Source organism: Tauraco erythrolophus, chromosome 14 (genome assembly GCF_009769465.1).
Source record: "Tauraco erythrolophus isolate bTauEry1 chromosome 14, bTauEry1.pri, whole genome shotgun sequence".
NCBI classification, from domain to species: domain Eukaryota; kingdom Metazoa; phylum Chordata; class Aves; order Musophagiformes; family Musophagidae; genus Tauraco; species Tauraco erythrolophus.
In genome coordinates, this window is record NC_141478.1 from 6,492,210 (window position 1) to 6,515,183 (window position 22,974).

General features: G+C 40.7%; 1 protein-coding gene across 4 annotated transcripts in view; it reads right to left on the bottom strand.

Moving 5' to 3' along the window:
• Positions 1-1,552: 1,552 nt before the first annotated feature.
• MCTP2 (multiple C2 and transmembrane domain containing 2) overlaps positions 1,553-22,974 on the bottom strand; it is a 101,069-nt gene continuing 79,647 nt past the window's right edge. Inside the window, exons 17-22 of one of the 4 annotated variants that reach the window (XM_086620641.1) lie at positions 21,817-21,939; positions 18,955-18,996; positions 8,224-8,333; positions 6,318-6,427; positions 3,893-3,990; positions 1,553-1,621 (exon numbers count right to left, since the gene is read on the bottom strand). In XM_086620641.1, coding sequence (XP_086476767.1) covers positions 1,553-1,621; positions 3,893-3,990; positions 6,318-6,427; positions 8,224-8,333; positions 18,955-18,996; positions 21,817-21,939 — 552 coding nt within the window. The remainder of the gene's footprint in view (positions 1,622-3,892; positions 3,991-6,317; positions 6,428-8,223; positions 8,334-18,954; positions 18,997-21,816; positions 21,940-22,974) is intronic. The other 3 variants (XM_086620643.1, XM_086620642.1, XM_086620644.1) reach the window with 3 other exon arrangements.

Consider the following 22,974-nt stretch of genomic DNA (forward strand, 5'->3'; position numbering starts at 1 on the left):
TTCTTTGCACTGTGAACCACCCCAGGGGATGCTGGTGGTAACACCTGCCTGGGAATCACAAGAAGCCACTCCAGCTCTCCTGCTACCAATGACTTGTGGTGGCAAGTCGCTCCCACAACGTCCTACAGCACCTAGAGGATCGAAGGTCAGGCTCTCACCAAAATTAAGCAGGTTTACACATGATACTGTGTTTCAGTCTCCCCAGTCGAACAACATGAATAATGCTGGTTATCTGAATTATATAAAGCAAAAGCACAATAGCTAAAGGACTGGTAAGCAAGCAATAAATCACATTCTCCTCAGAATAGAAAACGCGGTCCTTCCTCCTGTCTCTTCATTGCTCACTTTCCATATGGCTTCACTTTCTGATCCTCTCCTTGTGAATCGCCAGGAAAGACTCCAACAAGACATCAGTGGTGGACCAAAGCCTGCACGCTATTGCACAACCACCTCTTTGGGCACCATGCTCTCTTTCTGTACAAGCACTTGTTTCTTTAAGGCTATAAAGTTTCTTTTTTCTCTTGGATCTGTAGTGTTGACCCCTCTGGATTTAGACAGGAAAACAACGGCTATGCTGAAAATATCTGATGAGATGGAATTATAAAAGGCAAGTGAACAGAGTCTTTTCAGGTCAGTGAGTTAGGCTTTTCTACAGTCTCTTAATCCTTTCACAGCAGAAGGTTCTCATGCATCCATTGCCAGCAATGGATCTCAGATGATTCCAGTATCCAAAGAGTTAACCACAGGGTGGGCTTTAAAAAAGAGAAGAAGGAAAAAAAAAAAAGGAAAAAAGAAAACCCCACAAGTGCTGGATGAAATATTGAGATACTGCTGGAGCTCCTAGCCCTTTCTCCTAATTATGATAAAAAACTTTTTAAAATGTACACTGCTTGAACAGAAGATGGGTATCAAAGACTTGTTAATTCGGAGCTTAAACCTTTCTAGGCACAGTGATTTAACTCGGAAAAGAATAGCTTTCATATCTAAATGTAAATCTGTTGGATATGTTAAAAACTGGTTCAGAGCATCTCCTCACATCAGCTCAGCTGATCTGTACACTAAGAGGAATTATCTCTTCCTACATAAAACAGGGAGTGCTGCCTCATCCAGCCTTGCCTCTGCAATTGAGGGGGGGGGAAGAAAAAAAAAGAAAAAAGAAATAAAAGAAAAAAGAAATAAAAGAAAAAAGAAATAAAAGAAAAAAGAAAAAAAAGAAAAAAGAAAAAAAAGAAAAGAAAAGAAAAAAAGAAAAAAGAAAAAAATGAAAAATTTATTAAAAAAAAAAGGTGCAGTTGCAGCATCCTCTCCCATTCTCCTCCCCACGCCACAAACTAGTTCACACATTCCACCTTGCTCTTTTTTTGGGCTAAGACTCCATGCTGAAAAGACAACCCAAGATAGGTGTTTATCAAAACCCACTTCTTCAGGGGAAAAAAAAAGTCTGTGGCAGCCATTATAGTGTTGTTCTGAAGCAAGAAGGAGAGGAGGGAAGCGTGTGCGCACACGTAGTGGGTAGGGAGGGAGATGCTGAATTCCGAAATCGCGCCGCATCCTATAGCGCACTCCGCTTCTTCCTAACGGGACTGGAGCTGCTGTATGGTTTCAATTCAGCATGCTGCACCTGTAAAAACAAATAGACATGACGTCTGCAGTTAGGTAACTCTAGCTCACTACAGTGTGCGTTAATGGCTCCCCGAGGACAAACCAAGGGAAACTAAGGAAGGTTCAAAAGTAATGAATCATTTTCTAAACACAGGAACATGGGGGATTAATTGCAGGAAGGATTTGAGAAGTCATGCATCATTTCTTGAAACGAAAATATTAAAAGCAGATTTTTCTAATGAGGTACATGGGGTTCTACCTGATTTCAGCAATGTAGGATAGATCTTTTGGGTTTGTTTTGGTTTGGGAGTTGTTTTTCTTCTTCTTTTGGCATTAATCTATAAGTTTAATAAACTTCTCTCAGGAGTTTCAAGTGGATCCCAATACGCAGTAAGATGACAGTTGTCAAAACCGTACACAGGCCTTGGGATGCTGACATATTTAATCATTTCAAAAAAGGAAAATATTTTCCCTAATAGAACCTGGACAAAGCTGCCTCCACCTTTCAAAACAATTTCATATACAATATAATGGTTAAAACATGTGCAATAAACTGACAAGGATGGTGTAACCTCCAAACTGGCTGTTGTGCTACAGAAGAGTATTCCCATTGAAATCACAGGGAAACCTTTGCCAAACGTGCCATCTTTTTCACTCCTCCTCTGTCTTCTGTCCAACACATATGGGTTGTAAATGGCTAACGTACAGAGGTAATTCCTAACTCGCTGCAGTACCACAGCGATGATGCATGTAAAACGAAGCAGACAGAGGGGCTTTGGAGCTGCCACGGATGACTTTTCACTAGAGCGTGTGGCTGTCATGCAGGCTTGATATTTTTAGCACTAGTGGAAAACTCAAGAGGTTCCCATCCTAGGAACTTTTATCATTCCTCCCATAGAAAATGGTTATCGTTTTCCTTGGAGTGCTCAAAGGATCCCAAAATGATAGAAACCACTCAAGGAAATGTTATAAATGTAAATGTTAAATAAAGCATAAATAGAAAAGCAGCTTATCTTTAAACATAAACACTAAAAGGGCATATGCAAACCATCACTGCAAATCCAGAGTGCTCTACAAGAGCAACGACAAAAAATAAAAATACATTGAAGCTTCATGTGTCTATGATTGTTTCTGTTTAGCTTCTTTCCTCCCACCAGTCTATGGCAAGATTTCTCTCAAGGTATTAGTGCTGCCACCAACCAATCTGGTGGCCTCTTGAGATAAAAGTTACCAGAAACTTTTTCCAACCTTGTTTCTACCAGATGCCTCGACACTGCATGTGGGCAATTATTTTTCTGTCTCCAACAGAGTAAAACCACTACAGGCAAGATTGTGATCCCCTTATTCACAGCGAGCAGCACCTCGCTGGGAAAGTACCACGATGCACAGAGGAAGGTAGAATGTCAGTGGGATCCAGGGCATCAGGATCAGGGCCTGAGGACACAGATTCCAGTTGATTAAAACAAAAGAAAGAATCCTTTATATCGTGTGGCTTCATTACCCAGCAAGACTATTTTCCTTCCTCCTCCAAGAGAAATAAACAGATCTTGACATTCTAAAGGACTTATTGTGCAAATAATTTCCAGGAAGACAGGCGAGATTACTGAAGACAGTGGTGGTGTTTAAAAGAAAGAGAAGAGACGAGACTTGACTGAAATTGAGGGAGGATAGATTCCGGTTAGATTAAAAGTTATAATTCAATAACGGTAGAAGATTGATCTGATCAACCGCAGAGTATTTCATACACATCTCAAGGCTTTCTTTAAAGAAAAAGATGAGCTGAACATTGTCCAAGGGAGGCCTGGAGCTCAAGGTGGGTGAGGAGGAAGAGTTTTGAGGGACAGTTTATATGGAAAAAAAAAAAAATCACAGAAAGCACAAAGTCACAGAAGGAATAGCCCCCCACCCCAATCTTGAGAAAAAGGAGAATTCAGCAAATCCTTTTGGATTGTTATCTCTATCAAAGAGACTATTTTTCTCTTCCCTCTGTACAAATACCGGAGCAGAAAGGTGATGGAAACCATAGTTCAGTAACCACGCTGGGTGATTTTCCGGATCATTTTTAAGTAGGTCTTTTCAGGATAATTTTTCTGCAATCATGTTATCCTTCTGACAAAGGATTTTGGCTCCCCTCTCTTCTAACAGCCTCCCCATCTCCCTTTGTGGATTTTCCCTGACTCCTTATCTCCCTTATTCAAAAGTGCACTGGCACCGTATTCCCCAAGCAGAGCACCCAGCCGCTCTCTGTGCTGCTTGTTTCCTCTGTTGGTGGTGGCCACTCATTACCCACCTTTTGAACATCAGATGGTACCCTGGAGAGGAAATCCAGTAGCTCATTATTGTCGATGGCATAGGGATTTCTAAGCTTCTTAGTAAATTTATTTATGCCTAGGAAAAAAAAAAACACAGTAAACAAAATAATGCAACTCCTTTCTATTCCCTCTCTCCTAAATTGTTCAGGTAAGGTGAAAAAGGGAAGAGGAATTCACAAGTAAAAATTGGTGTGAAAACAGTGCCTCGGACTTAAAGCCATGCACTGGTTCCATGACATGGGGAATCATTCACAAGTGCCTCCTCAAGGAAGCAGAGGGCATTATTTATAAAGATATTTCTCTACTTTGGGGATCATCTGTTGTCAACAACATAGCAAAAAAAGATTGCAGCATGCATTTATTCTGGGGGATACTGTGGGGAGAATATACAAATTTGCAACTGAGACTACTGTTAAATCAGCTATTCTATGTGACCAAAGACATTGCCTCTCCTCGTGCCCAGGGAACTGCAGGGCTCTGAAAAGAACTGGGTGGGATAAAGGCTTTTTTCCTTCCATTTCTGCTGAAAACAAAAGCTTCCCTTCACCATCAGGTCTTACAGATTGTGCTCACTTTGCAGAACCAGATTTGACAAGTTGGTCATACTACAATGCCGTGGAAAACTGTAAAAACTCACAAGGTTTACTTTACTTTGATCCTAGGGTGAATAATCTGGTTTATTAACTACAGCAACAGTGCTACCAGTGTCCTTCAGGGACTGAGTTATGCTTCAGCTATCAGAGGTGGTCCCTGGTGGGAGAAGATCCATAGGAGTGCATTGTTCATAATTCTGTGGAGACCATGAGGTCTTCTCTTCTCCCACCTTTGAGGAAAGGGAGTGATGAGCAGCCCTCAGTCAGTGCCATCTCTATTGCATGGACCGGGATGAGAAAGTGAGAGACCTGAGCACCATCCGAGCTCTCCCCTTGCACCAATACAGCCACTGAACACCCTATTGCCACCACTTTCCCTCCGAGAAATAGCAACTACTAGTGTGGCTACATAAAGGTGTGGTAGAAAAGCAAAGAATCACTCAGCGAAGAAAATCAGCTAACCCATTTTAAAGGACAGCAAAAAAATTCCCAATGTTGGTTGCATCTGAGGATCATAATACAGCATTTCATTCCATCATGCCCCTGCCCAAAACCTCATAGTAATTTCCCTGAAAGTGATTTCAAATGTGATAGCTGCTCCAGCCGCCTTCTCTCTCCAGAATGTACCTGCTTCACATCTGAGATTCAGCTTTTAAGCCATCTACTTGTAGCAAAACGCCAACACAATTTTCTGTGTACCTGATTTTTAAAAAACAGCAAATACCATAAGGTCTTTTGAGGCCTTGCCACAGGGTAGTTGTTTAACATGTATCATATTTGAAGGCCCTGTCAGTCTAGATGATGTTGAACAGATGTATAGTTTTCATGCACTCACCATGTCTTCCATACAAGAACAACAATATTTTGTTACTGAACTTTTTACTCCTAGCAATTTCTCTCCTTCCCTTTTGCCCTTTCTTTTGTTTGATTTAATCCTGTATTTCATTTATTTTTTGCCCAAGAATGGCTTTTTGTACTGGCACCTTCTCATTCCCCCCCTTTTCTGCAAGCAGAAGGGCCAAGGCAGCAGCAGATGGCTCATCCCTGGCAGGGGTGGGGGGTCCCTACAGCCCAGAGCCACACCGGGGCTGAGCTCCAGTGGTTCGGCGACGACCACCTGCACTGTGTTCCCAGTCACTGTACCTCAAAGCTGAGATAAAAGCTACCACTCTAAGTAAGACAGAAGGCCATTTTGAGATGAAGAAAGTCTTCAGCAGCTGGAATGCCATCTCCTTTTGTGAAAGACCATCTTGCTCTTCTCCATAACACCACCAGGAAAGTTTTCATTTTTAAAAGTTCCTCTTTTAGTTCATAATGCACCTTCATACAACAAATACTTTCCGACCCATGACACAAAGAGACGCTCATGCCTTCTGTTGGACCATGGGGTACTGAGTGCACTGATCCTCCTGACTGCAGGGGACTTAAGACCCAAAAGGCTCCCACAGGGTCCAGCTCTTCAAACACATCTTGTCCACTCTCTACCTTTTTCCAACTGAGGGCTGCAGAACCAGGAAGCTAATTACTCTCTTGCAGAACAATAATAATAATATTAAAAGTAGCTTATCTAAACTAATGCTCATCTTGTGGTGCTGTTGGAAATTTATCAAGTACCTTAAGAAAAGCAGATCACTGGATCACGCAAGGTGGAGGGGGAAATGGTAATTTTGAAGTTCATAACATATTTATTCACCTCTACGCAACAGCACTTGATTGTCTGCGTAACAGGTCATTTAAAGCTTGTTTGATTTCATTCTGTAGATATATATTGCATTTATTGCATGCAAACAAGACACAGTGGAGTACTTACCCCAGATTAAAACAATGTACCTCAGTGGTATAAAATACAAAACAACCGTTGCTGCTGCCAGGACCAAGCAGGCCAGGACAGAGAGGAAAGGCACTGTCCAGTTGAACGTGCTGTAAAGAAAAACAATAATTCTTTTTCTATGTTTCTGCTTTTGGATACCGCATGTACTCTGCTACCCAATAACAATTTAATGACCTCTTTGCAGTGCTCGGCGCTTTCAAATGCACCGTATATTGTCCAAGCTCCTGCACGTCACTAGCCTCCCAAAGGGAGCATTCTCAAGAGGTTCAGCCACCACAGTCATTCAGACTTTTGCAGCACTGTAGCACAAAACAGGACTTTCTTTCACTCAGATCACTTATCTGTAAGCCCAGGATGGCCTTAAGGTGAGCAGCTATTGCTAACATACCTTTGAAGTCACTTTGCCCCCCTCTGCCCTCCTAAGATACATCTCTGCAGCATGCACCAAACATTGAGATACTTGAACTACAGGAATGCCAGTTAGTTCACAGGCAGATTTACAGATCTGGGCATCTCTGTTTCATACACTCTGCCTGCTAATTTCATCGCATCATCATGATGAGGGGTAGGAAGAAGAATCAACGTGGACCACGTATCAGGCTATAAAATAAGACAAACCTTCCTTGACAGATAAAATTAATAGGATGTTAAAAGAATTACTTTTAAGCTTCAACAGATGTATTAAATATTAAGTAAAGATAGGTGGGAGAGGACCCATCATTATCAATCAACGTAGCTTAAGTTAAAGTAAAAAAAAAAACAGCAAAACCAGCTCAATTCAGTAAAACTATTAAAACTCCCTATGATGTAAAACCAGAGTGACAGGCAGAAACTGTAGCACAATTCAGTCTGTCACTTACAGAAAAACTTTGGTGGCAATTTTTTAATGGTACATTACTGTTGAGTTACAATGGAATTCTTCTGAAATTACATCGGGCATACGCATTAATACCCAATGTGTTCTTTAAGACCATTGTTACCAAAATGAATACAAGAATTAACAGTGTTTAAGCGCTCTGAGTCTTCCTGCCATGCAGCTGGGTAGAACAGTGTCCTGTTCATGGACTGGAATACATCTTTGGGCCACTTCCACCCCAGCTGGCGTGTCCGGCGTGGAACCACAGCACAGGCGTTTGCTGTATTTTTAGCTTGAACCCAGCTCCTCATTAAAGTGTGGCTTGATCACAAACCATCACTTTGTGTTCAAAACAGAAAACAATGTGGGTCAATTAAGCTCCAATAAGGATTGGGTTATAAAAGTCCGTGTGTGGGATTTTTTGGAGGCTCTTCACCTCCCTTCTCTGTAAGGTCAGGAATACCCTGTATCTGCCTCCCCTTGCAACAAGACTCAGAAAATCCCTTTTGGGCTTCCTTGTGGCAGGAAGCAGCTCAAAATGGTAAAAGACAGAAAAAACATCAATGCGTTGGGCCGGGAAATAAGTTGACTGGTAACCCCTGTAACCAGGACAGGGTGGGGAGGGCGTGGGAAAGGCAACGCCAATCACCAATTCCTACCTACTTTGTGTGAGGAAATGAAAATAAAAGCCTGATACTTCTGTGCCCACATCTTCAAGCAGTGTTTTCCCTTCTTTGTGTGGTATCATGACTCCCTATCCCATCACAGACAGACAAGATGAGAAATCTGGGCAAATGGGTGAATGTGAGCGCTACATCAGCAGAGCACGTGGCTTCTCCTCTTCTCTATGCTTTGGAAAGGTTTTTTGGAGTAAAGGGCTCCACAAGAAGAACGAACAGTGGTAGGACTGGCCAGGCGCTCCTGCTGCACCTTGCAGTCATTTTTGGAGCAAGACATTCACTTCACCTTAATCTTCCTGGCTCTGTTTCATTACAAATCATGGCTAAGCAAGAAAAATTTATCACTTACTTTTTAATCCTCTCTCCAAATGATGCTATTTCTTCTAGGATGCTTTGAACAGCTATGATGATCTCTTGGACCATGTGAATTCGGTCAATCAACCCCTTTTTCTCAGATTCCTAACAAACAAAAGGAAAACCAAAACTTTTTATACATTCAGCATTTGTTAAGATGTTACCACGAACAAAGTAAGATTCCCAGTACTGCTGACGCATCCATGAACTCAAGTATATCACTGAAGGAAGGAGAGAACATACACACAGATACAATTATCAGATTATATCAATTACCAGATACAATTAAAGTGAAGACATATAGATCCTTACATTTTCTTCCTATTCCTCAGCACGCAGGCAGAGGTTTCTCAATCTTCTAACACTAACCGACTGTGGGATCTCAAATCAGGATTTCACTGAAATGGTTCATGCCAAACCAGAAGAGATGCTGAGCACTCCTAAGTCCAGCTTACCCACAGGGGAGTGCTGGGTGCTCAGTGCTTCTCAAGAACAAGAATATTCTTGTGCAGAACTTCTGAATATCACTTTTCTGAGCTTTGTAGGCTCCCAACTGTTTTCTGTATATAAATTAGCAGCGAGATAGTGAATGCAATATTTTTTTTGAACATTCTGTATACAGAGTTCTATTCTTTTACTGAAAAAAAAAAAAAGAATCAAAGGAAAAAATGTCATTTTCCTTTTACAGCAGCCATCTCACAACTTCATTTCTTACTGCTTATTTTAGGCAACATTACAGGACATTACTACACATGTGCAGAAATAAAAAGGAAGCACAGAATGAACTAAAAATCAAAAATGACTTAAATCAGCCTTGGAAATCAGTACACAATTATCAGCATTCAGCATTTCTTTGCCAGCAATCTAACACACATACAGGCATGCAAATTGGTGTGGCTGCAGATATTCTAGCAAGAAATCAGCAAAACATTCACTTATTACAAAACGCAGAGCCCTGGACACTGATTTTACATCACATTTAGACTCTCCAAAATCAGCCCAATTTAGGAAAAAGACATTTTAAGTTGTGTTTTAACCAGTCAGTGCCCAGAGAGGGAAGGCGTTGGTAAAATGCAAGTTGCATCCATGTTTTCCATGGTTCTCACCAGTCAATGCAGGGGGAAAGGGTGGGTGGGAGTAAGCAAGGGCCAGAGACACTCGGATCAACACTACTGCAATTCTGCTTCTGTGTTGTGAACCCACGTTATTCCTCCATGCAGGAGAGAGGGTCAGAGGCTACTTAAAGTCACACTGGGCCAGAGAGGTGAAGGTTCATTGCTACAACCTTCTGGCACCGCCGTGCTACAAGAGGGTTCACGTGCATCTGAGACAGGGCAGCACTGCACTGCATCATTCTGGGCTGGAATAACCTATGAACCATCCCTGGACTCCGAGAGGCAGACACCAGAGTACAGTCCTTGTAATCCTTTGAATTACTTATTGCCCATTTCTCTTCAACGTAATTTTTGTTTTTAAAAAGCCAGCCAAAACCATCGTGGAGCTATAGAGCTCCAGACATTTGAATATTTGCCTTTAGGTCGCAAGTGAGTGCACAATGAATAGAAGCAGCATTTTAAATAATCACACATTTGGGTGTGAAAATGAGTATTTTTACATTAATAAAACAACCAACAAAAATGAAACCCTTGGGGTGTGAAATAACCCCAGAACAAAATTAATAAATAAATAGTCAGTTTATGTGAAAATAGCACCAAAAAGTCATTTTCACACAACTCCAGTTATAACCTTGTTAAGCTCAAATGTAAATGACACATTAAGATTATATTTAACCATTCACTCACTAGAATGGTGGAACGGTCCCTTAGCCATCGTTGGCTTTTTTTGCACCAAACCTGGAAGCAGAAACTGGAGAACGGTTCAAGGAGAACCAGCCAGTGGGAATTTCATTCTGTCCAAATTCAGACAGAGGGGTAAAGAAACCATTTTAGATGAAGTGATATTCCAGGGCAAGCCCATTCTTGCTACCCAGAGCTGCAAGGAAGATCATCTGCCAGCTCTATCTGCATCATGCTGACTTCATTTACACGTCTCCGATTGAGCTTAGAAACGTGGTGATAATGCAGTTTAACCAACAGAACATAACTTCTGCTGCAGACACCAAGTAGGCTAAGAAAATAAAACAGAAACTACCAGCTCCTAGGATATAATGACAATTGCATGCATATTCTCACCTAGCATGCATGCTGAAATCACCCCTAGACAATGGCGTTTTCAATTTGTAACACAAAATATGCCCAACCAAGGGAAAGGCAGAGACAGACTGGGATTAGAAAGCCTTGTAAATGAAATCAGTTATTAGGGAGTAAAACAGGCTAGCAACTGCCCTTGCAGTATGCACTGCAACATGTGTGCAGAATCATTTGAAAATCCTGGAAATTTGTCAACATCTTTTCTTTGTTATTATTGTTTTGTTCTGGAAACCTGCAGTCTAAACACATCTACAGGGCAATTAGGTTAAGCACGAGAAATCAGACAAATGAAGTACAAATGGGATTTTCCAAATTATTTAGGTTTTGGAGTGCTGTTTATGCTTTCTGAAGTCAGCACCTCACCAAACACTGTTGGTAGTAGTAAGAGAGCTCACGGTCCTTCAAGATGACAAGTCACTCGTCCATATTTAATAGTAAATGGGCAATTATTATACAGAAAGCTATATTTGAACGTTACCATATTTGTGGAAGATGTAAAAGATAATCCTAAATATATCTTCCACTAAACACACTTTCCATCTGTGCAATGTCCCACCACTCAGATAATTTTTCTCCATCCTCCTCAGGTATGATTTGTTTCTGATTTCTTTTGGACTCAACACATTAAGCTGCTTGAAAGCAGGATTTGCATACCCATGGTTCAAAATCACAACTCGGAAGTTTTGCTTGAATTAAAAATAAAATATCCTGCCTGTTTCTGGCATTTTTCTCCTAAAACCAGTCATGCAAACCCCATTCCTTCTAGGCCTTTTTTTCCCCCCCTTTATTTCTTAGCTGATTACAGCACTGTGGGTGGACCAAAACTAGTCTTCAGCCTCTGGGAAAGAATTAACTCCATCAAAATGCACTTACAACTGAGAATTAATTATATAATCACTGTGTTACTTCAAATCTTCCTTGCACATCCTGATTTAAGAAACCTTCATTTCTACATTAATTGCCTGAACAAAAACACAAAAGGGGTCTTACAAAAGATTAAGTGTGTCAGGGGAAGTAAAAAAAAAAATCACCACCACCACCCAGCAAATTCAAAAATTAAGTCTTTTGTGTTCAGCTAATGTACATCAACTTACACTTGCAAATGAAGGCATCGAAACCCTGCCATGAATGAAAGGTGCTTCCAGATTTTTCTATTTCTGAAATATGTAACAGTTAATAATAAAGGATGCGTAAAGTTAATAAACAGGATGTGTAAATGCACTTAAAGGGTTATTGCAGCTCTGTGATATTCCTTCCTTTCCCTATGACGTTATGCTGCTCCCAGATATTCAGAGACAGTTGCAAAAGAAAGCGTCACACCTCCGCAAAATTGAGGCACTTCCAACAACAAAGACTTTGAAAGTGTGTGAAATATGGGGCCAGCCAGGAGAGGACATCTCCAGGATTAACACAGCAATTCACAACGGGCGAACTACAATGGTCAGAGCTGGGATTGCAAAGGGAAATTGCAAGATCTACACAGGAAGAGACTGAAGGTAAAAATTATCAATTGTCTGGTCTGCCCTGCAACAAAGACCAAATAACGCTGGTTACTGTTACTGAATCAGAAACTTCGATGGTGGAGATCATCTGCTTCTTGTGATCTTTTGTTTCAGTGATCAATAGCTTTCATCTTTACAAAAAGCTGTTCTCTATTTTTTAAATCTATCCTTCAGATATTTTTCCCTCTGGATACATCCAAACCAGTAAGCACCGCTCCAAATGCACAGACAATTTTTAATGTTGTTCTCTAAGTGTATTTCTGATCTATACTGCAAATATCATAGGCAGACAACTGAAAACGTAGGTTTGAAGTCATGAGCAACTTCTAAATACTTGTTTCGCTTGGATTTCACACAAAACACTCACACAAAAAGGAAACTTGCAGGCAACTTGCAAACAAGTGGTATTCATCAGCAGATTTTTGGCATGCCAAGGGAAACTCAATATATAAAGCTGAGGAACACTTCGGGGCAAGGATGAGGAAAAGGGGAGGAGAAAAAATAAATAAGGATTAATGCAAAAGGAGGAAGAAATCAGGATACAGGCAACTAAGTCAGGAATAAAAATCTTGAGTATCTTCAGGAATTCGAAGAGTTAGACTGCCTAGCCCTGGGCTGGGTTAACTTTCAGAATTAGTTTTTTTACAGAAGCTATCTCATTATGCCACTGCTGCTACAAGCACATTAGGGCAATGTTTCACCAGGATTTATCCCACGTACCAGATATGAATTCCCCAGTGCGTTAGCAACAAACAAGATTGATGGAAAGGCAAAAGAATGGAAAAAAGCTCAGGCATGCATGTCTTTTGGCTCCACTATTACTCTGGGTTTTAAAAAAGAAAAAATATATTTAAAATGCTGTAGTTAGTTAGAGAAAAACAGACTTAGCCAAAGTTGGATTTCACTTGCAACTTGCTCTGTGCTAGGCTACAAAACACCAACCTCAGCGGTGTCCAACAAAACCTGTGCCAAACAACATCTTAAGGCCATAATATTCAAAGATGAAGAACTTCTGAAACCAAAAAGATTTTACTGGGTATAAAGAGCAGATCACTGGCCTCTATTGTCTGCAGGGAACCGTTCCCTAACAGCTTCAGTCTAGCAGCAGAACGAAGCTCTGGTGGGAGGTGGTAGCCATGGAGTGACAGACAGTCTCTTGGTAGCTAAAATGAATTCCAGGCAGAGCTTTGAAAACAGTCACCACAGCAACCTTGAACTGGATCCTGCCTTCGGTGGGAGCCAAAGGCAGCTGAAATGAACCCAGCAATCTGCCTTGCTGAGTCACTGTCTTGCCCTGTGCTGAGATGTCTGCTGCATGTCAAGAAGGGCTGCTCAGCACTTCCAGGAGGAAGGGTACCCGGAGAGGATGGCTGCCAAGCTCTGAGTGATTGCCTCGTACAGTCCCGAAACTGTGCATCACAGGATCTTTTTGTTTATTAACACCATGCTGCAAATGTGCCTGGCTGGCTATGGAAATTTAGTGAATCTGAGCGTACTTGAAATAATTACCAAACAGAGGAAATGCAACACATACAGGTCAATTTATGCTCTCAGTTAAAAAGGTGTGAAATCTGGAATAATTCCACCAGAGCCAATAGAATCACTTCAGACCGATACGAAGGACACATTTTAACAGCAGGGTCCATCGTCCTGCAGCTAAGGCTGGGGGACCACTGGCCAAAAGGCAGAAGATGACCACTTCACACCTTGCTCAGCAATGCTTACACTTCCCTTGCTTACGTCAGACAGATTTCATCTGTGCACAGAGGACCAGCAAAAGTCTCCTAAGCCTAACCCAAGAAAAAACTTACGTGGAGAGGCTTAGGTTGTAACTCTATTGCTTTCTCTCTGTCCAGGCGTGAAATGCAAGGGTTTAAGAGGCATTTTCTGTACTTGTTCATGTTTTCATAGACACTTACAGTAACCCAAAGTCTGGTGGTATTGCTACAAGTCTTAACGCAATACCAGTAGTCACAACAGAACAAAACACCATTCTGGTGAGGAATGTGTGCATAAGAAACAACAAGAAAGAAGCCTGAATGGAGATAAAAAGTCATCTGTCATCTTTGATTTAAAAAAGGGAATGGGAAAGAAAACAACTTTGGCCAAAAAACATCCTTTCTCCTGGAAATACACACAAGAGCTAAAAGTAATCCCATGGTGATTAGACTTAAAACTACTGGACCATCACCTATAACCTAGGTAAAGATCTTTAGCATTTTGGGGTACAGGAGAAAGATAGACCTATCCATACATCTGGCCAATTCAAAACAAATTTTAACATTTTAAATAGCTGGAATTTTTAAGTGGCAAGACCTTGAGGTTCATGTGCTCGGTCCAGTGGCCTGCCTAGTGCTACTTAACATTTCTCCAGAGATTTAGAGAAGTTACAGTGTCAGCTTACCTACCTCCAAGGCAGGAGGGAGAATTTTAAGGCTGCCATAGGGCTGCTAAGGTTTCTATGTGAGAAGAGCCGTATCACGGTCCCCAGGATATCTAAAAGTCCTTTGCAAGTCTCTCCTTCAACTATTCTATCACTTTTAAACCTATGAATGGGTTGGCTGTGATGCTGGGACAAGGATTGTGCCAATTTATGGAATGCCTATGGATAAGAGTAGTTCAAAACAATGTTGCAGTGTAAATAAGAAGCAACAACTGACCATTTCTCTTCCAGTTTCTTGCACACAGGAGGCTCCCAAGCAAAGAGCAAAGCACAACCAGAGCAACCCCTGCACTCTGTCTTAACAAGAAGTTGACTGAGTTAATAAGAAGCTTGGAAAAAAATTACAGAAGCTGTAATTATGTCTTAAGAGACACATGGAAACTTATATTACACTTCAGTCAAGGTGTCTGCAAGATTAGATGAAGTGTCCCATCCTCCAGCTTTGCACCGAGTGGAGCTCAGGCAAGTAGCAGAATCTGTCCCTTAAGCTTCTCCATCACTAACATATTCATGGTCTGTGCACGAACTGCTTAGGAAGCAGCGAGACAGGAGCCACAAGGAGTCAAATGAAGAAAGAGCAGCAATTTAAGGGAGTCCAAGTCTACACAAAACCACACCTTGTGGGGTTTTTTTAGGGTATGATTTTGTCCCTTATTTTGCGGAGAAAGTGGGTGCTCCTTGTTAGTCTGAACATACCTTGTGTATCATGGGGTATTTTCAAATATTTACCATCATTTCTCTTCAGCAATCTTAATGGGAGATGTTGAAATATTATATTGCAATTGTTGTATTGAAGAGAAAAGAGGAAAACTAATGAAATTATTTATACTTCCAGGGAAGAAAACAATGAGATGATATTGTCTTGAATGACCTTTCCTAAGTATGGGGATATAGCATCTTGCACAATAGACTCTTGGTTCATGTTTCAATTACTGACCTTTACTGTGGAGAAAATTAATGCAATTTTCATCGTAATCCACCCGTACAAATAAGATCCATACGGAAGGTTTCCACATGCTGAATCTAACTCAAACGGAAAATGTCAGCTGTTTGCTACTGGATGAATTTGACTTTAATTTGTTCGGCTGGAGTCTTTTTGAACTGTGTTCATAAAACTTTGTATATTTTTGGTACCTATTTTTGACAGAGAATTTCCTACATTAGAAGCATTGGATTTTTCTTCTTTGGGGAATTTTTTCCCCACTTTTCTTTTTTTCCAATACATGAGATACTAAACATTTCTTGGAAGTTGCCAAATAACTTGGCTTAGAGCCACAGTGCCATCTGATCCTTCCCTACTACATCCCATCAGTGAAGAAGGGCTACACTGGCTCACCACTGGATAGAGGATAGAAACCTTTGAAGAGAAGAAAAAAAAAAAAACCCAACCAAAAAAACACCAAACAAATAAACAAAAAAACCCAAAACTATTGTTGATTTGTTGGTGAGGCACTGGAACAGGTTGCCCAGAGAAGTTGTAGATGCCCCATCCCTGGCAGTGTTCAAGGCCAGGTTGGATGAGGCTTTGAGCAATGTGGTGTAGTGGAGGGTGTCCCTGCCCATGGCAGGGGGGTTGGAACTAGATGATCTTAGAGTTCCCTTCCAACCCTAACCATTCTATGATTTAGTTTTGTCTCTGGTTTTCTTTTGAATCAATTACTAGACCTGGAAGTAGTAGCAATTTAAGTTTTGTCTGTTTTGGACAAGATGCAAACTTTTATCCAGACAACTTAAGACCATGAGAAGACTCCAAGACTCCTTCCAGTCAGGCGCTATGATACACTCATTTGACAGGGCAACTGTCTGCTCCTGAAGCTCTACAGTCATTGTCAAAAAAAGAAAAAAAAAAAGTAAAATAAAAATAAATGGTCAATGATCAGACAACTTACATTCTGAGACGCATGTAACTTGTCTATACCTTTTACTGGCGGGTGAAAGATGTTTTAGTGATGTAATTTTAAAACAATCCTTATTCAGACGGCCTGACAGACCCCAGAGCTGACATGACGCAGCCTGAACTCTATGTCCAAGATGGCAAAAATCCGAGAAGGCGTTCATCCACCGAAGAGCTTGTGCCAAAGGGACAGAGCTCTCTTATCTTTTACAGTCCTCTGTGCTGGTATTTGGGAAGGGGAGAGAGGGAGAGAAAGGGGGAGCTGGCAATTAAGCCCTATCATTTGAGACAGATAGTTTAGGTGGAGGGAGTTAATCTGCTCTTGGGTTTTTGAACTAAGTGTCTGTGTATTTATAATTTGTAAACAGTTCATTTCTTAGAGGGTGTGTTACAATTCCCAGAAGCATAGTCTGTTATGTCTAACATGCAGCAGAACCCAGAAAGGCTATGTGTGCGAGTATTTTGATAGAGCACGATGATAGGAAACAGAAACAGTGACCTCCTATACTACAACCCAACTAGCAGATTTCAACTTTAGGAGCTCTTGTATTAGGGAGGAAAAAAAAATACACAGACTTCTTTTTAAAGTATAGTTGTCTGTTTAAATGTTGACATTGCCATGAGATAATGTCATAAAGTTACATTTTTCTTACACTCCCTAGAGAGCGTTGGCCACCCTCAGACTTGGAAACCTCACTTAGAATAACCTAATGTACTTGAAGATGCAAGTCAGAGTGCAAGTATGGTCCCTCACTGATGCAAAGGGGATATCCAGGACAGGACGAAGACATTAAGGCAATGCTGCACAACACTTGACATGGGACACACGTAGGGGCTGGCGAGTCTCTCTCCTGGTAACAGGAGACCCGTAACACTAGTATATCAATTGGCACAAGTTACGAATTATTATTGTTGTAACGTTGGGATATAAAGTGTTATCTTGATGAGAAAGCCTGCTGCAGGTGTCTACTGTGAGTAGCTTTAGCCAGTGCTACCAGCTCTCCATTGCAAAGAGTCAACTGTGCATGCATGAAACGGAGATAGGGGCAACGCTGATTACCAAATGGCAGGGTCAAATCAGCAGCAGCTCAACGTTGCCTCTCAGGAGTTTTCTCAAACCTACATACTTAGTTAAAAGAAACTAAGAAGGAGAGTGACAGTGGAGTTAAATCTAGGGTAAGTGTAACCTAGAATATTTTGGCTTTGCAGCAATGAATCTGTTGCACAGCACAGGAAACAGATGATTAAATTAATCTCAATACTAGCAAATATAAAAAGAGGAAAATTAAAAAAGAGGAAAGTAAATAGGATCGATTCCAGCGAAGAAATTGCACCTTTAAGCATCACACAAACAAGACGTAGGGTCACCATTTACATAAGTGTTTAGCTTTGGGTACCCCAAGAAACAGAAATTATTGACTTTTAGAGACTGACGTTGAAAAAGATGCAACTTTCATTTAGCACCTTCTGATGAGTTCCAGATATCGGTCCATTTAGTTGACCAATTTTACAGTGCAGAATGAATTATAAATGAGAACATTTTAGCAATTACTGTGTGTTGTGAAAAACCTGTAATTCAACTAGATTGTCTCAAGTTCTTTTTATAATTTTGATGGATTTCTGGTTGCTCATTAAAATGTAACCACCGCAGAAGAGCAGGTTAAATTCAAATAACTATTCCCATCAATTAGTCTGCTGAGCTTCAACTCCAGTGTCTGTGACTGAGAAGAGTTAAGGTGCACTTGCTAACTGTGGTATTGATTTACTTCTCAATGATCAACAATCTCACTGTAACAGTCTTAAAACATAGAATATTCAAAAAGGGGCTTATTAACTTAGTATGCAATTTGAAAGTTTCACATCGCCTTGTGAACATTTTCTTCCTAACAGCTAATGTTCCTTTGCATGCTGTTGCTCGTTAAATAATTCCTCACCTTTTAGCTTTCAAGTATTTATAGATTATCAGATCTTCCTTCACTTACTTACGTTTTTTCAAGCTGTACATATTAAGTTCTCTTAATCTTTCTTCGTGTGTCATGCCCTCTAATCCTTTTATCATTTGTCACTGCGGTTTGATAAACTTGAAAAAAAATCCAATGAATTTTTCATAGTGAGAAGAACAAGTAAGTATGCTCTAATAAAATAAGAAACAGGTCTTGCCAATTTCAATTCTTTCTACATTCCAGCCCATGAACTAAAACCATTTCTTTCCCAGGCTCTGAAAGAAACAATGAGAAAATTCTAACCAGTCCTCCACAAACCACACCAATTTTGGCCTACAGAAATGGCAATGTCAAATCATTTGGGGAAAGCCATTAGTACAGAACGTCCATCCAACACTCAGAATAGATGTGATGAGGGATTTTACACCTCATTCACCCATACACATACCTGTAAGTGCACGTACATGAACATGTGCCTGTTATGGTTTCAACCACAAACAGGACTGCTCAGGATGCAATTAAAGTTCAGAGGTCTCATGTAGGTGACACCACTGTTGCATGTTATACAAACCAACCTTTTTATACTTTCAAATTTGTCAATCAGTAAACTGGTAACAACTATTTTCCCAGTTAGTACAGATAATAAACAAAGACCTCAGGGAGACAGGATGGAAAGTTTGTGCTCTCCCACATTCCTTCCAATTCTAGCTAACACAATTGTGAGATATGCTTACCTTATCGTCTTCATCCTCATCTTCATCCAAGCCCATAAGCTCCTGCAAAACCAGATGTCCATATTACAAAACACTACACTTATTTTTTCAGTGAGAGGCAATGTTCAAAAAATCTTACTATACTCCCACAACATTTCATTACAGTTTTTTCCCCACTTCTATTGCAAGTCATGAAAAAAACCCACCACTTTCACCTTTCAGAAATAACGTTTGTATTCAAGGACTATTTTTTGTGTGATATCCTGAACAAAGCACATAATGTCCTATACAAATTTTAAGTCTAAATAAAGCATTAGTGGCTGTGTCCAGTAGTTTGAAGGCAACAGGCTTTCAAATTCATTGCCAACTTTTACTGTCTGTAAACAGCTTTGTTCTTAGTCTGACAAACAAACCAGCTGGTATGTCAAGGCTGAGGACTCTATACTCAACTTGTTCCATCCTCACTGCTACAATGACTGCTCCCTCCCTTTAGGGCCGTTACTGAAACATCAGACTTCAGAAAATACATTAGTATGAACATAATCTCACGAATCACAATCAGATTTCTATGCGGCATTATTTCCTCCCTTTAACTTCTATGCTGACAGGTAGGGGAGAAAACAAAGCGCTTGGCTAAGGCTTGAAATTAGGAGCACTTGGCTTTCAATTCAGGTATTTGATAAGCTGAGCCTTTAACAGGGTCTCCTGAGTTTTCCCTTGGTTATTTAATAGGTACATTTGATGCACTGTACTGCAAGTATAAATACAGTGAACATTCAAAGAATGTGAGGAATCACAAGAAAAGATGGTTTGGATTTGGTTTTTTTTGGAGGGGGTTAGGGTTTTTTTCCGTTTCGTTTTGGGTTTTTTTTCTTCTCCCCCTCCCTGAAAAGCAGTTGCATCTAGTATGCAGAAGGTACTGAGAGCTCAGATACCTGGCTTTACTCTTTAGCTCTCTGGAATACCCTGAGCAGCTGAATTAACACTGATCATGGTTTACATTTCTCTAGAAGCTCCCCATCTGTAAACCATAAACCATTTTACCAATATTCACAAATTTAGCCTCCTGGCAACTGGATCATGCATATAAGGTTAATACTGTTATTCTCATTTTATAGCACAGAAATCAGAGAGAACTTGAGGTTCACTTTTGCAAAGACTGTTGCTCACATTCCTCTAGATACATGAAACGTGCATGCTGGTACACAAAAACCAAAGGTAGTGCACATGCAGCCAACGTCTGAAGAAGTGAAAAACAAATAAATGACTGTGTAAAAGCATCGGTATTTTGAAGAAAAACTTTTCTCATCTGCAGGACAGATGTGACTAGGGGTAGCACCTGATTGTCTATTTTTGACCTACAGATGATTAGAATCATAGACACACATAAAAAAGAAATCAAGTAATATCAAAGGCACTCTGACTACTTGTTCCATATGATCCTAATCCTGCAAAGCACTTAGGCAGATGTGTAACTTTGCTTATGCGCAACGCATCCCTGAATTTCATGGCATTGCACTGCTCGCAGGATGTGTAGCAGGAAAAGGGCCAACTTTCTGATGGACCTTTCTTCAGTATCACTACAATTAACTTGTATTTTCAGGTATTGCCTTTCTGTAGCATCCACCTGAATGATATACTGCTTAATTATGCTGATTTATGTGAGACTCTCCTCACTTGAACATGCAACAAACTCACTGTAGGATGAGTGATGGCTGCTGGAAGGTATTCTCTCTGTAATTTTTCCTGGGTAAGTCATTATTATTTTATATTGACTTTTGTATTAAAACTAAAAACACCTATTGGCCTGGGATTCTCCCACATGGGAAGTTCTCATTTTCTTAATGAAATAGTCACTGAAGACACACAATATCTTTCGACATTATTCTGGACTTGGCTGAAATTGGAGAAAAGCAATTCTTTTACTATTCATTTTCAAATCAAGTCTATATCCTGGTCGGGATAAAGCAACTTCCCCTTTTTTCTAACAATCTTTCTACTTGGGAACAGATGAAAACTGAACTACGAGCAACTCTTCTCAATAAAACTAATAAACCAGCTATTGACCTTTTTAATTCTAGGATATTATTTCTTAGTATAAAATCCACTTGATTCATTTGGGTAATGGTATTCTGCATGGGTACAACTGTCAATCATCTTTTTATCAAAAGTTAGAAGGAAGCTATAATTCAGCCCATATTCCATTACCGCACTTACTACACATTTAAAACGAGAATATTACAGACATCCATGAATTTACTCTCGTTTCTAACTGTGATTACCACTGTTGTATAAAGACAGTGGTCAACATCAAACAGCATTTCATAGCCCAGCAGTAGTACTTTGCCACATATGTTGTAATTACTTTTGTATTTAAATACTTTCCTTCTCCCAGATCAAGTTTAAAAACTGAAGGCTAAATTTCTGAGAGGAAAAAAAAAATAAATTTGTCATTTAAAAGTGAAGGGTGGGGAGCAGGAATAAAGGCTTCTTAAAATCTCATATCATAGGACGAGATTTAAAAAGAACTAACTTCTCTTTCGGCTTCTATTGACTTTCCTCTTCTGTGAATCATGAATCATCAGCGTGATGCAAAGCGCAAGAGCAGCAGGGGCACGGGGTTTAGAAACTCGTTGCTTTGTAAGACTTTCTTAATTCAACTTAGTTTAAAATGTTTGTAGTTATTTAGTAAGTGAAATCCCTCTCCTACACACTCCCTACTACTCTGGATGGTTTATTGCTTGAATTGAATCCTGAAAATTACAAGGACTGAGGTGGCTTAATACCATTAAACCATAAATATACTTATTATAAAATACGACATTTTCCTCAAGAGCAAATTCAAGTTAGGGCTGACAGAAACGTTACTGCCACTTTACTTGCCTGGGCATCTTGGGTGTTGTTGACCTTCCCTGTTTTGACGAGGGAGAAGTTGTATGCAAAGAGCACCAGGAGAGCCAGGGGCACCATGTACAGCTCCACGCTCCAGACGGTGACCACAAATACCTAGGAGAAATAAAGCAGCAGAAGGGAATACACACACGTGTTTAAAGAGGAATCTGTTCAGCCATTATCCCTATGCACGTTCATCCTTGAATCTCTGTTTAGCTCAGCCACATTATTATTTTGGCAAAGAAAATCTGCTTGCAAAGCATGCTCTTTCTATTCTGCTTGAATTCATTAGGCTGCCATTTGTTAGCTTCTCCTCCCCTGTATCTGGTGAAGTGCAAGGCCATGAACACAAGGTTAGTGTGAAGGCTTTATTCACTCCTCCCTGGGACCCCCTGAAGTCTGAAAGCCCTTTGTCCTTAACGCTAGTGTATAACAGACCCACTTATATAGAGGTAAACCTGCTCCACTTCATCAAACCCGAATTGCCAAGGGGTCTTTCACAGACTAGAGCAGAGTTTCTTCCTCTTGTGCAACAGCAGCCACCCAGCTCCCTCGTCATCTCACAGGGGATGACGAGCAATCACCTCTTCACCATTAATCTGCCCCCTCTACTCTGCTCTTGTAAGACCCCACCTGCAGTACTGATTCAGCTCTGGGGCCTGAAACAGGAGGACATGGACATGTTGGAGTAGGTCCAGAGGAGGGCCATGAAGATGATCCAAGGGATGGAGCACCTCTCCTATGAAGACAGGCTGAGAGAGCTGAGGTTTTTCAGCCTGGAGAAGAGAAGGCTCTGGGGAAGACCTTCTAGCAGCCTTCCAGTACCTAAAGGGGCCTACAAGAAAGTTAAAGAGGGACTTGCTACAAGGGCGTGTAGTGATAGGACAAGGGGTAATGGCTTTCAACTGAAACAGGGTAGATTTCAACTAGATATAAGGAACAAATTCTTCACCGTGAGGGTGGTGAAACACTGGAACAGGTTGCCCAGTGGATGCCGCATCCCTGGAAGTGTTCAAGGCCAGGCTGGATGAGGCTTTAAGAAACCTGGTGTAGTGGAGGGTGTCCCTGCCCATGGCAGGGAGGTTGGAACTAGATAATCTTTAAGTTCCTTCCAACACAAATTGTTCCATGATGCTATGATTCATAGCA